The sequence below is a fragment of the Equus przewalskii genome, chromosome 9 (assembly GCF_037783145.1).
Source record: "Equus przewalskii isolate Varuska chromosome 9, EquPr2, whole genome shotgun sequence".
Classification (NCBI taxonomy): domain Eukaryota; kingdom Metazoa; phylum Chordata; class Mammalia; order Perissodactyla; family Equidae; genus Equus; species Equus przewalskii.
The window spans coordinates 10,259,180-10,275,137 of NC_091839.1; the positions used below are offsets into that span (position 1 = coordinate 10,259,180).

At 59.8% G+C, this 15,958-nt stretch overlaps 1 protein-coding gene across 4 annotated transcripts; it reads right to left on the minus strand.

Annotated features, from left to right (window-relative positions):
• Window positions 1-1,861: 1,861 nt before the first annotated feature.
• On the minus strand, window positions 1,862-14,048 carry LRFN1 (leucine rich repeat and fibronectin type III domain containing 1). Of its 4 annotated transcripts, none has more exons than XM_070632768.1 (5): window positions 13,932-14,048; window positions 11,454-11,486; window positions 9,216-9,270; window positions 7,384-8,826; window positions 1,862-3,561 (listed from the first exon to the last, which is right to left on the minus strand). In XM_070632768.1, the coding sequence occupies exons 4-5, from the start codon at window positions 8,787-8,789 to the stop codon at window positions 2,655-2,657; spliced, it is 2,313 nt and encodes a 770-aa protein (XP_070488869.1). In that variant the 5' UTR covers window positions 8,790-8,826; window positions 9,216-9,270; window positions 11,454-11,486; window positions 13,932-14,048; the 3' UTR covers window positions 1,862-2,654. The 4 variants fall into 4 exon arrangements, with proteins under 4 accessions (XP_070488869.1, XP_070488868.1, XP_070488870.1 ...); XM_070632767.1 differs by lacking the exon at window positions 13,932-14,048 and adding an exon at window positions 13,635-13,901; XM_070632770.1 differs by lacking the exons at window positions 1,862-3,561; window positions 13,932-14,048 and adding exons at window positions 6,242-6,755; window positions 13,635-13,901.
• Window positions 14,049-15,958: the final 1,910 nt, after the last annotated feature.

Below are 15,958 nucleotides of genomic sequence, written 5' to 3' on the forward strand. Positions count from 1 at the left end.
AATCTGCTCCCTGATGGCCTCTCCCCTCTGCCCTCCTCCCACTCTCCCCCTCACTCTGGTCCAGACACACTACCTCCAACACACCAAGCACACTCCTGCCTCAGGGCCTTTGCACATGCCAGTCCCTTTGCCAGGAATGCTTTTCCCTGGCCCTTCCCACAATGCATTTCTTCACCTCCAGCCTTCCTTGATCGCCCCCAATCTAAGGGAGGACTCTCAGTCATTCCCTTTCCCCATCACCCTGTTTTCATTCTTTACATGGCACTTATTTACCACCAGACACTCATTATTTACTTGCTTATTCACTGTCTCCCCCACTGGAATATAAGCTCGGGGCAGGAGTTTCGGATTTTCTTTATTTGTCTCTTTTCACGGCTGTATTCCCTGCGCAGGGCCAGGTACACGGAACAGGCTCAGTAAAGCTTTGTCAGGTGAAGCAGACGACAGAGTCAGATGGCTAGGTGTACAGGTTCGGGAGGCAGTAAATCTTCCAATCACGGCTCTGCCGTTTACTGGCTGTGCGATCTGGGGCAAGCCCTTCAACCTCTCTGAACTTCAGTTTCCTCCTCGAGAAGAGTGGGCGCACACACTCTACGCCTGTTGCAGAGTATAAACGCGACCGCGCTCCCTCTCCGAGGAACTACATCTTGCCAGCGTTGGGCGCGGGCGCCCGGCTGCACGCTCTCGACTCACGCACGGCGAGGGTTTGCGAGCAGGTGCCGGGCGCGTGGGAAGCCGTCCGCACTCGGGAGTCGTGAGGACCGAGCCGGCTGAGCGTGGCTGCGCCGCCGGGCGAGGAAGCCTCCTGGCCTGCGCTTCTTTGGCGCTGTCCTTGCTGCCTCCCACCCCGTCTGCCCGGACCCATCCCCCTCCCTCCTGCTCTGCTTCTATTTCTGTCTCTCTCTCCTCCTCCCCAGGCCTCAGGGGGCCCCTGGCTGGCAAGAAGCCTTCTTCCTGCTTCCCCAGGATCAGGAAGGAGTTTTCATTGCAGGGTCCCCACTGCAAAGGGCCAGGGTACCTCTCCCCCCCCCACAACCACCTTCCCTCCGCCTGCCACAGCCCTCGGCCTCACCTGAGCAACTCCCCTCCCAAAACCATCCCCTGTTCCCCGGACACACACGCTCCTTCTCCACCTGGGATCCCTCAGACTCCAGACTGTGACCAAGGAGCTCCCCCCGCCCCAGGCTGGCTCTGGATGCCCATGCTCAACTAACTGAGGTCGCTGGGGCCACTCTCCAGCCTCCAGACACACACACCACGGGCGACATAGCGTAGTGGGGAGGAACAGATACCCAGCACAAACCACCAGCTCCACTATTCCTTCAATGGGGTGCCTTGAGCAAGTGACTTCCCTTCTCCCTGGTTCGGATTCTTGTCTGCAAAATGGGACCAAAGTTGGCCGGCCCCAAAGGTAGGCTGTGCTTAGCACAACCAGTGTGTGGAACCAACGTCACCAACTGCTCACCAGCAGAGCTGAGTGCTAGGGTTAAAACAGTCAGAAGTCAGGCTGCCTGCCTTTTAAATGCCAATTTTGCCACCTTCTGGTCATGTGACCTTGGGCAAGTGACTTAACTTTTCTGGGCCTCTATTTCTTCACGTGCAAAACAAGATAAGAGTATCGATGTCTCCGGTGGTTGTGAGGATGCAATTACGTGCTTGGCACATAGGAGGCACCCACTAAAGGTTAGCTGTCATCATTTTATTTGTATGAGTCCCCACCTCTAAGTCTCTCGGAGGATAGGAAACTGCAAGGGTCCCTGGTCCCAGTGAGTCCTTCAGTCTCACTTAGTCCTTGTGCTGCCGTCTGGGCCACCCCGTACCCCAAGACACATGGACACACACGGAGGTCAGCAGAGCGGCCTCAGACACAGAAAAAAGTTTAATTCTGCTGCGGCGGAGGGTCCCGGCTCCGGTAGACAGGATTTGGTTTTGGATTTTGTTCTTGTGGGGATTTATCCGGGGAGAGAGGAAGGAATAGGGGGGAGTCTGGTCCTTCCAGTGGGACCTGCCCGGGAGAATGTGTAGCGGGGAGAGGTCACCGGGAGAGACAGGGAGACGGGACGAAACACGGGAGGGCAGAGGGAGAGACGACCGGAGAGAGCGAGGAGAGACAAAGGGGGAAGGAGTAGGACGTCAGACAGAGAGGGGGACAGAGACAAACGAGGGGGACAGAGAAAGGGGGACCCCAAGCCAGACCCGACGGGACCAGGTAGGTGAGTGGGGCGGGGCTGGGGGCTTTGGAGGCCGCCGCGGGACAGAATAGGATCTAGTCCAGCCAGATACAAGAAATGGGCCCCTCGCCCCTGCCCCGGATCCCGGGCGGGGGAGGGGGCTCGTGTCTCAGTGCTGCAGTGTCGGGGGCCCTGCCCCTCCCCGCGCTTCGCTGTGTAAGGCACCGGCTCCAGCGAGGTCCGCGAGCGCGCGGGGGGAGGGGCAGGAGGGGGCTGGGAGTCCGGGGGGAGGGCAGCCCCCCAGGGCGCGGGGCGTGGCCTCGAGCCGCAGCCCGAGGCGGCCCCGCCCCTCCGGGAAGAGCAGGGCGCGTCCCCTCCAGGCCGAGGTCTGGGCGCTGCGCGTTCTCCCCCGAGTCCGCCCCAGCGTCCGGGCGGCCGGGCGTTTCTCCGCGGCACCCAGGGGTTCCGGCGCCCGCCCGCCGCTCACACGGTACTCTCCAGCATCCACTCGGTGCTGGTGAAGGCCAGGCGCGCCCTGGCGGAGCCCAGCCCCAGGTCTCCGTCCTCCCCGGCCGCGCCCCCGCCGGCCCCGTCCAGATGCGGCGTGGACCGGTGGCGCTTTGTCCGCCGGGCGCGGCGCGGGTAACTGTGGCTCTGGAAGAGCGCCCCGTAGTCCCCGTCGAACGAATAGCGCTGCTGCGGCCTCGGCCGGGCCGGCGCCCCCCCAGGAACCAGAGCTAGAGTCGGGGGCGCCGAAGCTGGCGGCCCCAGAGCCCCGGAACGGCTCCTCCGAGGGCCCGCCGCGGCCAGAGATTCCTCCCCGGAGGTCTCCTCGGACGGCAGCAGGCACAGCGAGGTGGCCGAGCCGCCCAGGGAGCGTCCAAGGGCCGCCTCCGACTCCGCGGAAGCCGGCTCGGCCGCCGTGGCCTTCGCCTCGACGGCCGGCGCTGCAGCAGCCGGGGGCGCCACCTCGCGCAGCGCCTCGTAGCGGTCCTGAGCCGGGGGGGCCGGGGCCTGCGGCGCGCCTGCGCCGTTGGTCTGCGAGCACACGTGGCTGACCCGCGGGGCCGACCTGGAGGTGCCCTTGACGCGGCGGCCGTCCCCGTCCCCGTAGACCTTGTAGCGGATCATGAGCAGAACGATGAAGACCAGGACCGAGGCGACGATGACGCCCCCGATGGCGATGATCATGGTGCCGCCCAGGAAATGGGCTCTCAGCGGGCGGCAGGGCGCCGGGTCCCCAGCCGTGGTAAACTGCACGCAGCCCACCACTCGCGTGGCCGGCAGCGCCGTGGCCCCGTCGTCGTAGACAGCCAGCACGCACAGGTCATAGGCGCGGCCCGCCGCCAGGTCATTCACCAGGAAGGTCTGGCTGGTGGAAGGGATCATCCTGCGGGAGGGGGCGAGGTCAGCGCGGGGGTGGCTCCACTCTGAACCACGCCGCTTCATTGCATGGCCCACCCGTGGGGACCAGTGGGGACCAAACCATGCGTCCCTGCCGGTATTTCACCCTCTACTGGGACAACAGCAGCCACTCAAGCAACAAATTCCCACCCTCTAGGGACCATTGCCTCAGGCCACGCCCCTCATCTACATACCCCGCCCTCAGACCCACCTCCAGTCTGGGTCTCGTTCCCTACTAGATGGCGTCTGCCATCCATGTTCCCTCATCCACATACGCTCTTCCCGGGGATGGCAGGAGTGCTGTAGTTTTTAAGCGCTGCCTTCAAGGGACACGCCCCCTAGCAGAGTCTCACTCCCACTAGGATAACTGCCATTCAAGCCCTCTGATCTACATATCCCCAACCCTTAAGGGGACCGATGCTGCAGGCCGCGCCCCCTTAACCTGCATGCCCCACCCTCACTCAAGTGGACGCTGAGGTCAACTCACGCCACCCCCCTTTCTCCTACTGGGACGACGGATGCTCTTCTAGTTCCTATTTTCTACATGTCCCCTCCCTTTAGGGGAAACCATGATACAGGCCACTCCCCCCCATCTTGGTCCCACCTTGGGGTACACACGTCTCCTAGCTGCGGCTACCTTTGGGGACAATTTCCAAGCCCCTCAACTACATATTCCCGCCCAGGAAGGGGCCAAGGTTACAGGCCACTCTCCTTCTGATTGACTAGTGGCTTCCAAGCCACACCCCACAACAGCCCACTGGGATGGTTCCTCTGCCGTGCCTAGGACCATGTCCACTCTTTGCATGTCCTGCTCCTTGTCCAGATATCAGAGGCAGCCACTCTTTATGTGCCTGCACTGCCCTGTACCGCCAGAAGTCACCAAAACACGGCCCAGGTAAGTTTTAGCCATAACTGGGTCACATGTCGCCAAGCAAGCATGCCCCTTTCTTGCTGCACGTTCCTGCCGTCAAACGAGAGGCAATGCAGAGAAGTGACTAAGCTGACAAAGTCTGGGACCCAGACTGCCCGTGTTTGAGTTTCTCCTCTGCTATTTGCTAGCTCTGGGGGCTTAGGCAAGTTTCTTAACCTCTCTGTATCTCATTTCCCCCAAAGGGGGATATTAAGAATTCCTACATCATAGTGATGGTGTCAAGTGTGAAGGAGTTAACATACCCCAAGCCTGGCACTTAGTAATATCATTATTAGCTCATGTCCCACCCAGTGTTGGCCAGGAACCCTTGCTGGGACTCACCCTCTACTGCCAGTTGCACCCTCCCCATCTATAAGACCATTCCCACTAGGCCTTGTCTCTCTTCTGTCCCGCACATCCCTTCCATGCTGTTGGCCAGGTCTAACCTTGGCTAACTGGGACCGCCACATCCCTGTGGATTTGCACTTCGACCTCACAAGTTCTCCTCTCCTGCCAATCTCTCAGTGGGCCACCAGAGACAAGGACCACCTCCTTATCTGCGGGGCGCCACCACCTCTCAAAGGCCATGCCCCATCTCCAAAAGCCTCTTACTCTCAGAACCCTCCCTTCCCCTCCAGCCAGGCCACCTTCCGGTCCAGAAGCCCATCTCAGTTCCCCCACCTCCAGGAGGTTCCCCCTGCCACCAAGAGCGATCCTCCAAAGGGAAGACTTCAAGGAAGGGCCCCACCCCCTTTATAGAGACACACCCACTTCTCAAACTCTCCCCCTGCCTGCCATTTCACAGGCCACTGCCCCCCTCCCCATCCAGCCTTGGACCCCTGGCTGTCCGCCTTCCTCTTCCTCCCATCTCCCCTCTCAGAGAGCCTTGATTCCTCTTGCTCCATCCCCCAAAATAACCAGTTGCTAGGGGCTCCCCACTTTGCAAGGGCAGAGCTGGCTCCTTAAGAAAGCTTGGGCCCGTGTGTCTCTAATTGGCTGCAAGACCCGAGCAGGCAGCAGCGAGGGCTCCTGGTTGGATGTCACCTCCGCCCACGGCAGCAGTGAGGAAGTTAACTCCCGCCGCGCCGGAGCACAGGCATCTGCACCCCCCAGTGGAGGAGGACTGGAACTGTGGCCCTAAGGGGAAGAGAAGAGTCCCGGGGTCTGTCACCCAACTGGGGACGGAGGGCCATCAACATCTGCATACCTGCTGGGTCTGGGGGCCTGTGAGCCTGCCCCGCCCACCCATGAGGTGGCCATGGGTCAGAGAGAGAAGGAAAGAGAGGAACAGAGAGGTGGGGAGTCACAGAACCCAGAACTGTGCCCAGAAATGTATTATCCTTCTCCCCTCCATCCCTGCCTGGCAAACAGCAGGTGATCAATAAATGTGTGTTCAACGTAAAAAGGGCAGGATCAGAAGTCAGAAGGGTCAGGGCTGGAGTGCTGGTCCTGCCACTGTCTGTGTGACCTTCGGCAAGAGACTGCGCCCCAGCCTGAGCCTCAGTTTCCCTAACTATAAAATGGGAGGGGGGCTCCTCGCTGCCCCAGAGCAGAATTGGGAAGATGGAAGGAGGAAGCGTCCTTGGAAGCACCTTAGAAAGGTTTTGTTTGGTTTGCACTAATGTTCATAAAACTGGGCCAGTGTCTGATCCATCTCGGGAGGCCCAGGGCCCAGCATGGAATCTCACATGCTGTAGGCATTTCCTCAGTGTTCGGTGACCAGGTTCAAAAAGAGAAGAAAATGAGGATGCCAGAGACAAGGGGAAAGAGAGGCATTTACTCATTCGGCCAACAATGGGAAAGCGCCTACTATGTGCCAGGCCTGTGGCCAAAGAACACTGGGACAGGTGGAGACGGAGGCCAAGAGGCAGGCTTCTCGGTGCAGGTGTGAGCCCCTCCAAGAACTGGGGCTCCCCGCAGGTGGGGAAATGGCTCCGCCCCCTCTGGCACCTCAAATGAAGTCAAACATAGGCCCAAGCATTCAGTAGGCGCTCTACAACGTGCACGAGAGAGGCAGAGCCAGGGAGGAGAGACGTCCACAGCGCCAGCAACTCCTTCTCCAGTGCCCACTGTGTGTCGGGTCTGTGGCCGTGAGCCATACTCAGAAACCTGCTGACATGGAGCGACCCTGCAAGGCCAAGGCAAGAATTCCTCGTGTACCATCTGCCTCCCGCTGGGCCGTGAGCTCCCTGAGGGCAGGACTGGTCTCTTGGTCTCCTTGTGTCCCCAGCGCCCAGCTCCAGGCCTGGCACAGAGCAGGGGCTCAGTGCCTGTGAAGGGCAGGAGGGAGAGAAGGTACAGTCAGGGACACAGGCCAGAGCAAGAGAATAAGAGAGGATGGGAGAAAAGAACTCTTCAATATCTGTCTACACCATACAGGCCTGTCAATACCAGGGTAGGGGCGTCTAACCCAGTAGAGGGTGGAAATAATTTACATTTATATATTTTTCTCATACTTTTTGTTTTCTCTCTCTATAATGTACCCAACGTGTTGATACAATAGGACTGGTATATAATTTATAAAGATAAATGTAACTGTAAATATATATATATATGTGCATGTATATTTCACATTCCAGTGTTTAACTAATAACTTCGATGAGCAGTGATTTAGACCTGGATCCCTCTGAGGGCAAGGATCACGTGGGCACATTCCTGCTGTAACTCCAGTGCCCAGCCCTGGTCTGGCTCATGTGGGTGCTCAACAAAGATTTGCTAAATGCATGAAAAACAGAAAGAGACAGTGAGACAGAAAGAGAGACAAGGGGATAGGGCAAATGAGGGGCCAAAATGTGTATGCCCATCTAGCACCCCAGCTGAGCAAGAAGGCCCAGGGAGTGGGCAGATGGGAGGGAGGGTCCGTGGGGTGGGAGGAGGTCCTGGGCCTGCAGCACCCACCTGTAGACCAGGGAGTCGTCCGCCGAGCTGTTGTACTGGACCTGGTACATGCGGATGCCGGGCACTGGCCTCTGGGCTGGCCAGCGGATGAGCACGGAGTTCGAGGTGAGGTCGGCCGCCACGAGCCGCCGTTCCGCGGTTGATTCGTTGGCACCAGGTCGGCCGGGCGTGGCGATGTCAGAGGAGCCAGGCTCAGTGAGGGGCGGCGGGGCGGCCGGCGGGGGCGCCATCAGCGGCAGAGGCACCACGCACACCTCCACCGGGGCCGTGGCTTCCCCGGCGGCATTGGAGGCGATGCAGGTGAAGGTGCCGCTGTCCCGCAAGGTGGTAATAGTTACATCCAGCGTCCCATCCCCCCGGACCCGGGTCCGGCTCGAGTTCCCCAGCAACCGCCCGTCGGGGGCCACCCAGTGCACCACCGGCTCAGGGTCACCCACGGCGCGGCACCGCAGGCTGACCGCCTGGCCCTCCACCACCAGCGCCCGGCCCCCCGCCTGCCGTGTGATCAGCGGGGGTTCACACAGGAACTCCTCCTCCGGGATGGACCAGAAGTAGCGGTCGGTGAGGTGCTCAGGGGTGGCGCACGTCTCCAGGTCGTCCTCTCTGGTCAGCCGCCGCAGCCAGAGCAGCTCGCAGTTGCAGTGCAACGGGTTGCCACCAAAGCTGACCGTGAGCGGCGTGGGCGGCTTCGGCCCAGTGCCCTGCGACCTCAGGAAGAGCCCATCGGGGGGCAGTTTATGGAGGCGGTTGGAGGTCATGTCCAGGCGAACCAGTTTGTGAAGCTGCACGAAGGTACCCTCGGCGATGTGGTCGATGAGATTGTGGTCCAGGGTGAGGGTGTTGAGGTTCACCATCTGGCCCACGGCCTCCCACGGCAGGGCCTCGAGGTTGTTGTAGGACAGGTCCAGGTCCTCCACGGTGGACAGGAAGGCGTCGAAGGCCGCCGACTCCACTCGGCGGATCTGGTTGTTGCCAAGGATGAGATGGCGGAGGTTGCCCAAGCCGCGCAGCTGGTCGCCACGCACCTCGGCCAGGCGGTTGCTGTCGAGGTGCAGGGCGCGCAGGGCGCGGAGGTCGGCAAAGGCGCCGGCGGCCACCTGGCCGATGGTGTTGCGGGAGAGGGTGAGGTGCACCAGGCTGGTCATGTTGGCGAAGTCTCGGCGGCGCACGGCCGCGATGAAGTTGTCGGTGAGGCGCAGCTCCACCACGCGCCGGTCGATGGCCGGTGGCACGAACAGCAAGCCGGTCTTGGCGCACAGCATGGTCAGCGTGGGCGCCACGTTCTGGCAGATGCAGCGGCCGGGGCAGGGCTGGCCATGGGATGCCCCCGCCCAGAGGAGCAGCAGGAAGGGCAGCGCAGCGGGCGGCGGTGAGAGGGACGCGGAGGACAAGGGGCCCGGAGCCATGGTGCAGGGCGCAGGTGGGAGGGGTGGGAGGTGAGACCTGCAAGGGAAGGAGAAGGGTTACCCCAGGCATCAGGCTTGACCCCCAGCCTGGCCCCCCCGGGATGTCCTGACCCAGACCCCTCCCTTCCTGACAACCAGGTCCTATAGGACAGTGACAGGACTGATTAGCAGCTGGCATGCATTTGTTGTTAATAGATGATATTTCCACGCTGGTTGGTAAATTACCACTGCCCCACCCCTGAGTGTGCTACCCCCACCTCTGCCCCTCCCCTAGGAGTTCCCAGACCTCACACAATCTCCCAACCAGAGGCCCAGCTTGGGCCTTCCAGGACCTGCTAAATATTTTTAAAAATCACTGCTGAGTAGGGTTTAAGGTGAATTTCAAAGCCATACTCCCTGGGTTCAAACCCCAGCTCTGACACTTACTAGCTGTGTGACCTCCGGCAAGTGTCTGAACCTCTCTGAATCTCGGTTTCTTCATCTGTAAAATGGAGAGAAAAACAGGCCTTACCTCGGTGAGGATTCAATGGACTTATATGCATAGTGTACTTAGAACAGTGCCTGGCACATAAAATGTGTTCAATACATGTTAGTAATTATTACCATCATCATGGAGTGTCCAATATGTGCCAGGCCTAGAATTGTGCACTGGTATTAAGAGCCAGGGCTTGGAAATCAAACGGACTCAGGTTCAAGTCCTGGCTGCCTCATTTGCTAGCTCCGTGACCCCAAACCAATGATTTCCCCTAACTAGGCCATAATTTCCTGATTTGTAAAATGGGATGATAATTGTACCATCTTCATTGGGTTCTTGCAAAGGTTCCGTGAGCTCATTCATGGGGCCACTGAGCAGAGGCCCTGGCACACAGTCAATATCCAATAAATGTTAAGGGTAACCCCCCCACCCCCTTCGGGAGGGGGGCCGGAGACTGAAGGTGGGAGGGGCTGAGACACCTGACCAGCCTCCCTGCTCAGCCTTGGCAGGTCCTCCTCTGAGCCTGGTTTCATCCTGGGCTCTGCTGAGCTCCCAAGCAGGGGGCAGACTTTCACGCTCACATCAGTGGGCACACACAAGGCCCCATCCATGCCTACACACACACACACTCACACACGCATTCACACACTCACGCTATGCCTCTGCTCCAGGCAAAACCTTCCGGCAGGGATTCCCCCGCGGCGGCTGCAGCCCACGACGTGTCAGTTCCCATCACAACACGGGGTGGGTGGGGGGAGAAGAGGAAAGGATGGGAAGGGGGCGTCCCTGGAACTGTTTTCACCCCACCCCCAGCCCAGTCCCTGCTGGCCCACCTCCCAGGAACCTACAGTTTGGGGGCTGTGATCTAATGCGGGCCTGATCCTTCAGCATGAGGGGAGGGGTGGACACGGAGAAGAGCGGCCAAGAGAGTCAGAGAGAGAGGTGAAGAGACAGGGAGAGATAAGGGGGAGGGAGAGATGGACTGGCAGAAACAGAGAGACAGAGTCAGAGAGAGAGAGAGACAAGGAGATAAAAAGAGAAAGACTCTGAAAGAAAGGTGAAGAGACAGGGAGCAAGAATGAAGCAAAGAGAGAAAAACTGAGAGTGGAGGAGACACTCGGAAAAGAGATGCTGAGACATAGAGAGGAGAGAGGGAGAAACAGGAAGAGAGAATGAGTGATAGACAAGGACAAGGAAGAAAGAGAGAGAGGGAGGAAGACACTGATTGGGCTAGAGAGAGAAAAAGAGAGTCAGGCCGTGCCACCACCTCTGAGTTCCCCACCCCCACCCCCACATTAATTTGTCCTGAACTCCCGCTGGGGCACTGCTCTGTGCTGGCCAGAACACCCTGGCCTGGAAGGCGGAACTCCTGAGCCAGGAGGCCCAGCTCTGCACCTGCCCGGCTGTGGGGTCTCTAGGGCTCAGCATCCCCATCTAGGAAACGGAAGTACAGAGCTTCACCTCCCACAGCTGGGGTGGGGTTCAAGTTGAAAGAGTAATAATAGCAATGAAAACAGCTAACATTTACAGAGAGTCAGTGCAGCACTGCAGGACAGAATCTGGACCCGACTGCCCCGGGGTCACACCCCCATTCCCTGCTGTGTGACTTCCCCTCTGTGCCTCAATGTGCGCATCCATAAAAATGGGCGTACGACAGCACCTACCTCACAGGGTCGTGGTGCGGATTGAATGAGATGATACACTGTTACACGCTCAGAATAGTTCCCGCAGAGTAAATGCTACCAAAATGTTAGCTGCTCCGATTATTAATTTATCCTTTTCTCTGACTCCCTCTCAGCCACCGGCGGGTCGGACTATCAGGGCATCTTCCCACATGCAGGCACACACACACACCAAATAATAAAGCAGGTCCACGCCACTCTCCAAATGCAGGGGTCATTTCACGTCATGAAACTCTGGCGCCCAAACCCCTACTTCCCTACCACCTTCGCTGTCCTGGCCTGAGACCCCTGCCTGCCACCCATGCCCTGTCTCCACCATAAGCCCTTACCCAAACATGATGCTCCTGACCTTGTCGCCACCCCCAGCCCAGGGGGCATCTGGCCCCTCGGGACACTGCCATGTCCTGCACGGAAATTCACATGAGGCAGGGCTCCAGGCCTCCTGCTGGCTCAGAACAAGCCCACTCACTCCACATCTCTGTCCCCAGCCCGAGGGACCCCACTCACCTCTCTTCAGGGAGTCAGGGCCTGGGCCAGTACCTGCAAAGGAACACAACAACCCTGTTAGCATCCTTCTGGCTCCTCTCCTAGGAGACCATCTCAGCCAAGGAAGTCCCTGGTGTGATCACTCTCTTGGCCCTCCTGCTTCAGGCTCTGCAGAGTATCAGATGGACCCAGGAAGTCATCTCTGGAAGACGAGGAGTCTGGGCCTCAGGGCTGTTTCCTCCAAAACTTAGGAGTCCAGGACCTTAGCCCTCTGTCCTCTGGGAGCTCAAGAGGCCAGGACCCCAGCCTCCTCCTTCCTCAGACTCAAGAGTCCACTCTCAGTCCATTCCTTTCTGAAGACCCAGCCTCCTTCTCCTCCAGACCCAGGATGCGAGGCTCCCAGCCTCCTCCTTCCAGAGTTCACACCCCAGGCCCCCAACTCCAAACACCTGAGCAGTCCCTGGAGCTGGGAAGAGCCAGAGGTCCCATCCTTGTCATCACACCATTGCCACACCAACATGTGTGGACATGCCAGAACCCACATGGGCCCACAACCCAATCTCTACATCTGGACTTCCACGGACACACCAGCACGATCTGTGTGCCCCCCACCCTTCATGGGCTCTTGGCCCGGATGTGGACACACTCCTGTCCATGGACCCTAGGCTGGACCCCAGCATACCACAGGTCATGCCACATAGGCCCCAATCTCACTGGTCCCATGAGTGGGGTCGGCCTTGTGCTGGGGACACAGCCCATGTGAGGGTATCGCCCTGCACATATGTGTTTGAACAGACACACCACCACTCCCTGGAGACCAACACTGATGCTTAAATGGACTCACAACATAGACAGATACATGCCCTTAAGGTTGACACAACTGCACACAACCACATATACACAACATTGACTTCCCCTTGCAAATTCACACACACACATGCACACATACAACAGAGAAACCCGTGTGCCCCCTTGCAGACAACCAGGTACATGCACCTGTAACAGACATCCCCTTGCACACTCATCAACACAGTGCACACACATATAACAGATACTCACTTGCACAATCAAAGGTACACAGGTGCATGCTTTTAAATGCCCAAACACACTCCTACAACTTCACATAGCCTCGTGATGCACGGTCACAAAGCTGATACATTCCTATACCAAAAGCTGCTCCAATGCACACACTAGCTGATACACACCTCACACACATACACAGAACCACAAGCATACACACACACTCACCAGGCTGATACATACTCAAATGAGCACGCACAGGCACAAAAAGATTCACCCTTTGCAGAGACACTCCGAGATGTTCACTCATAAGAGACACATGCTCACACAACAGCCCTGGAAGGGATTTACACACTTACAAATGCACACAAAATTTTGAACCACAGTGGCAGAGTCAACAGAGAGGCACAGATTCACACACACACAGTCACGGACACACATCCCTCCCAGCCCCCAGGCACCCTCACCCCACCTACTTCCAAGGCCACAGAAATGCTCACATCCCTCCCTCCCAGCAACCAGGGCACAAGCCAGGGCCAGAGGTCAGAGTTCAGCGGGTCGAATCTCAGAGGGTTGGGGGGCTGAGCCCTAGAGAACCAGTCCAAGACCCTCCCACCAGCAGCCCAAAGGGCCCCCAGCCTGGCCATCTGGATGCAGGCAACTCTGGCCCCATCTGCGGCGATCTGGCAGGTGGGGGGATTGGGGCCGGGTGGGTGGAGAAGGGCCGGGTCTGCGGCCCTCCCCTCGGGCCCATCTGTCCATCGCTCGGCCTCTCATCCCTCCATCTGTCCACCTACCGGCCGCCCATCCCCCCCACCCAGCCACCAGGAAGGGGAAGACATGGCCGTCTCCCCCAAGGACCGCTGAGGACCCCCCCAGTTGACATGGCCCGAGGGAGCGGCTAACTCCCCTCCCCCAAACCCACAGGGAGGCCTGGAGCCACAGGGCGCCGAACCCCAGCCCCCGGCCCGGAACCTGACGTGGACACACAGACACACACCCTCGGAGACATACAACCAGCAGACACACACACACAAATGGACACCCGGGCGGGCACACCCGGCCCCACAGACCCTTGGATGGACATGGAACCCGGACACAAACACCCAACGCAGCTGGCCGCGCGCGCACACTCGCGGGGGGGGGAACCCATACCTGGGCACACAACCCACGCACACACACCTGCACACAGCCCCTCCGATGGGCGCGCGACAGCCCCCAGACCCACGGCCGGAGGGGCAGCACTCGGGGGGACACACGCCCGGCCGGCCACAGCACCTCGGCTCGACCCCCGGCACACGCCCGGATGGCCACCCAGGCGGGGCGCCGCACACGCCGCGCCGGGCACACACAGGGCCGCGCGAGCGCACGCCGGGCCCGCCGCAGCGCCGCGGACACACTCGCACGCTCGCGGCTCACACCGCGCTCACACCGGCGCCCCCGCCCGCCGCCTCCCGGGCCGCTGCGGGCCGCGCTCACCCAGCCCGGGGGGGCCCCGGGCCCGGCCCCGCCGCCGCCGCCGCGCTCCGCGCCATGGTGGGGGGAGGGCCGGGGAGGGGGCGCGGGCCGCGGGGCCGCCTCCTCCCGCCTCCCGCCTCCCGCCCGCCCGAGCCGCCGCCGAGCTCCGCCCTCCGCGCCGCCCGCCGCCCGGGCCCCGCCGCCGCCGCCGCAAGGGGGGAGGGCGCGCCGACCGGAGGGGCGGGAGGGGCGGCTGCACCCCCCGATCCCCGCCCCGGGCCCGCCGCAGACCCCTCTCCGCTGCGGAGCCGCCGGCCCGCCCCCGACCTCTCCCCGGCCCCACCTCCAGCCCTGCCGGCTTCCCCAGAGACCCCCCAGACCACGCCCCGACTGGCCTGGGGACCCCGGATCTCCCGGACGGAGACATCAGATTGTGTCCCGATACCCAGGGGGACCTCAGACCATGCCTTACCTCCTGTGAGGACCCAAATCATGTTCTACAGCCACCCAGGACCACAAACCGTGTCCTACTCTCCTTGGTGACCTCAGACTCTGCCCCACACCCCACCAGGGACCCCAGACCATGTCCCCAAATCCAGGGAGACCCCAGACCATATTCCAACATCCAAGGGGATCCAGAGCACCCCCATCAGGGACCTTAAATCATACCCCAACATTCAGGCGGACCCCAGACCACACCCCATCCCTCAGGGACCCCAGACCATACCCCAACATCCAGAGAGGACCTAGACCATAGGTCAACATCCAGGAAGACCCCAGATCATGCCTTACCCCCCTTGGGGACCCAGGCCATGTTCTCTAGCCACCCAGAACCACAAATCATATCCCACTCCTTCTTGGGGACCCTCCGCCCTGTCATCTATTCTGTAGGGCCGCAACCCATTCCCTGACCCCCAATAGGGGCTCTAGACCATGTGTAACTTCTAGAGGGCCCAAATACGTCTCTTGTTCCCATGGGAGACCCTAAACTTGCCCCATTTCCCCCGTTAGACCCCAGACCATCCTCCCCCTAAGGCATTCCTTGGTTCCCAGAACCACTGATTTGCCCCAGATTCTTTCCCATCCTGCCCACCAGTCCTACTCTCTTAAGCACCCTTCCTCCTTATTGGTCTTATTCTCTTTCTTGGACCCTACAGCACCTTCCCCCCTCCCTATGACTTCCATGGAGCCCAGGATTCCTTGCTCCTTCCTTGTTCAGTCCCCTTTGCCACCCCTCTGCTGTCACCTACCCAATAGCTGACCCCCCGGCCCGTCCCCCAAATCCCACTAGGTCTCTCAGGCTAGTCTCCACCTCTTTCTCAGACACTCTCTGGGCCCCAAACTCGGCAAGGCCTCCCCTCCAAATCTGTCTTATTGCCATCCCTCAGGTCCCTGGAAACCCAAACCCGTCCCATCCTGGATCCTACGGTATCAGGGTCCTCCCCCAAGCCCCTTCCCTAAATTCTTCCTTGCCACAGGAAGCCTGCCCTCACCCCCAGATCAAGGGCATCTCTACAGAGCATCCTCTAGTGAAACTTGACCCCACTCATGACCATTAGATATCCCCCGGGGACACTCACAGTCCCCCCCCAGTCTCCAGATTCCACCGTCACCACCACCACCCCAGCACCATCCCCCACCCCCACCCCAGTTCCTGGTGCTCCCTGCCAGGTCATGGAGGTCCAGGGTCAGAGGACAGACAGAGGTAGCAGAAGGAATAACAGCAACAGTGAACACACGTCCAGCACTACTGTGTCCGAGGAATGAATCTCAGGGCTTCTCCTATATGACTTCCTGCAGCCTTCACGGCAGCCAGATGAGCGGTCCCATTATTATCCCCATTTTACAGATGAGGAAAATTGAGCCACAGAGAGGTTTAGTCACTTGCCTAAGGTCACATAGAGAGTAAGTGGCAGAACAGGGTGGAGGTGAAGGGGGAAAAGGGGAGGGCAGGCCTGGGATGGACAGGAGTAGAAACAGAGAAGGTGAGAAGAAAGACAATAATAAGAGAGACAGAGATACACAGAGATGGAGAAACAAAGAGCCTG

Bases quoted from the DNA above. Each gene is read 5' to 3' on its own strand.
- LRFN1 (XM_070632768.1), bottom strand. From the start codon at position 8,789: ATGGCTCCGGGCCCCTTGTCCTCCGCGTCCCTCTCACCGCCGCCCGCT. The intron at 3,562-7,383 runs GTGGGTGCTGCA...CCCCTCCCGCAG, and splicing joins GACGACTCCCTGGTCTACAG to GATGATCCCTTCCACCAGCC.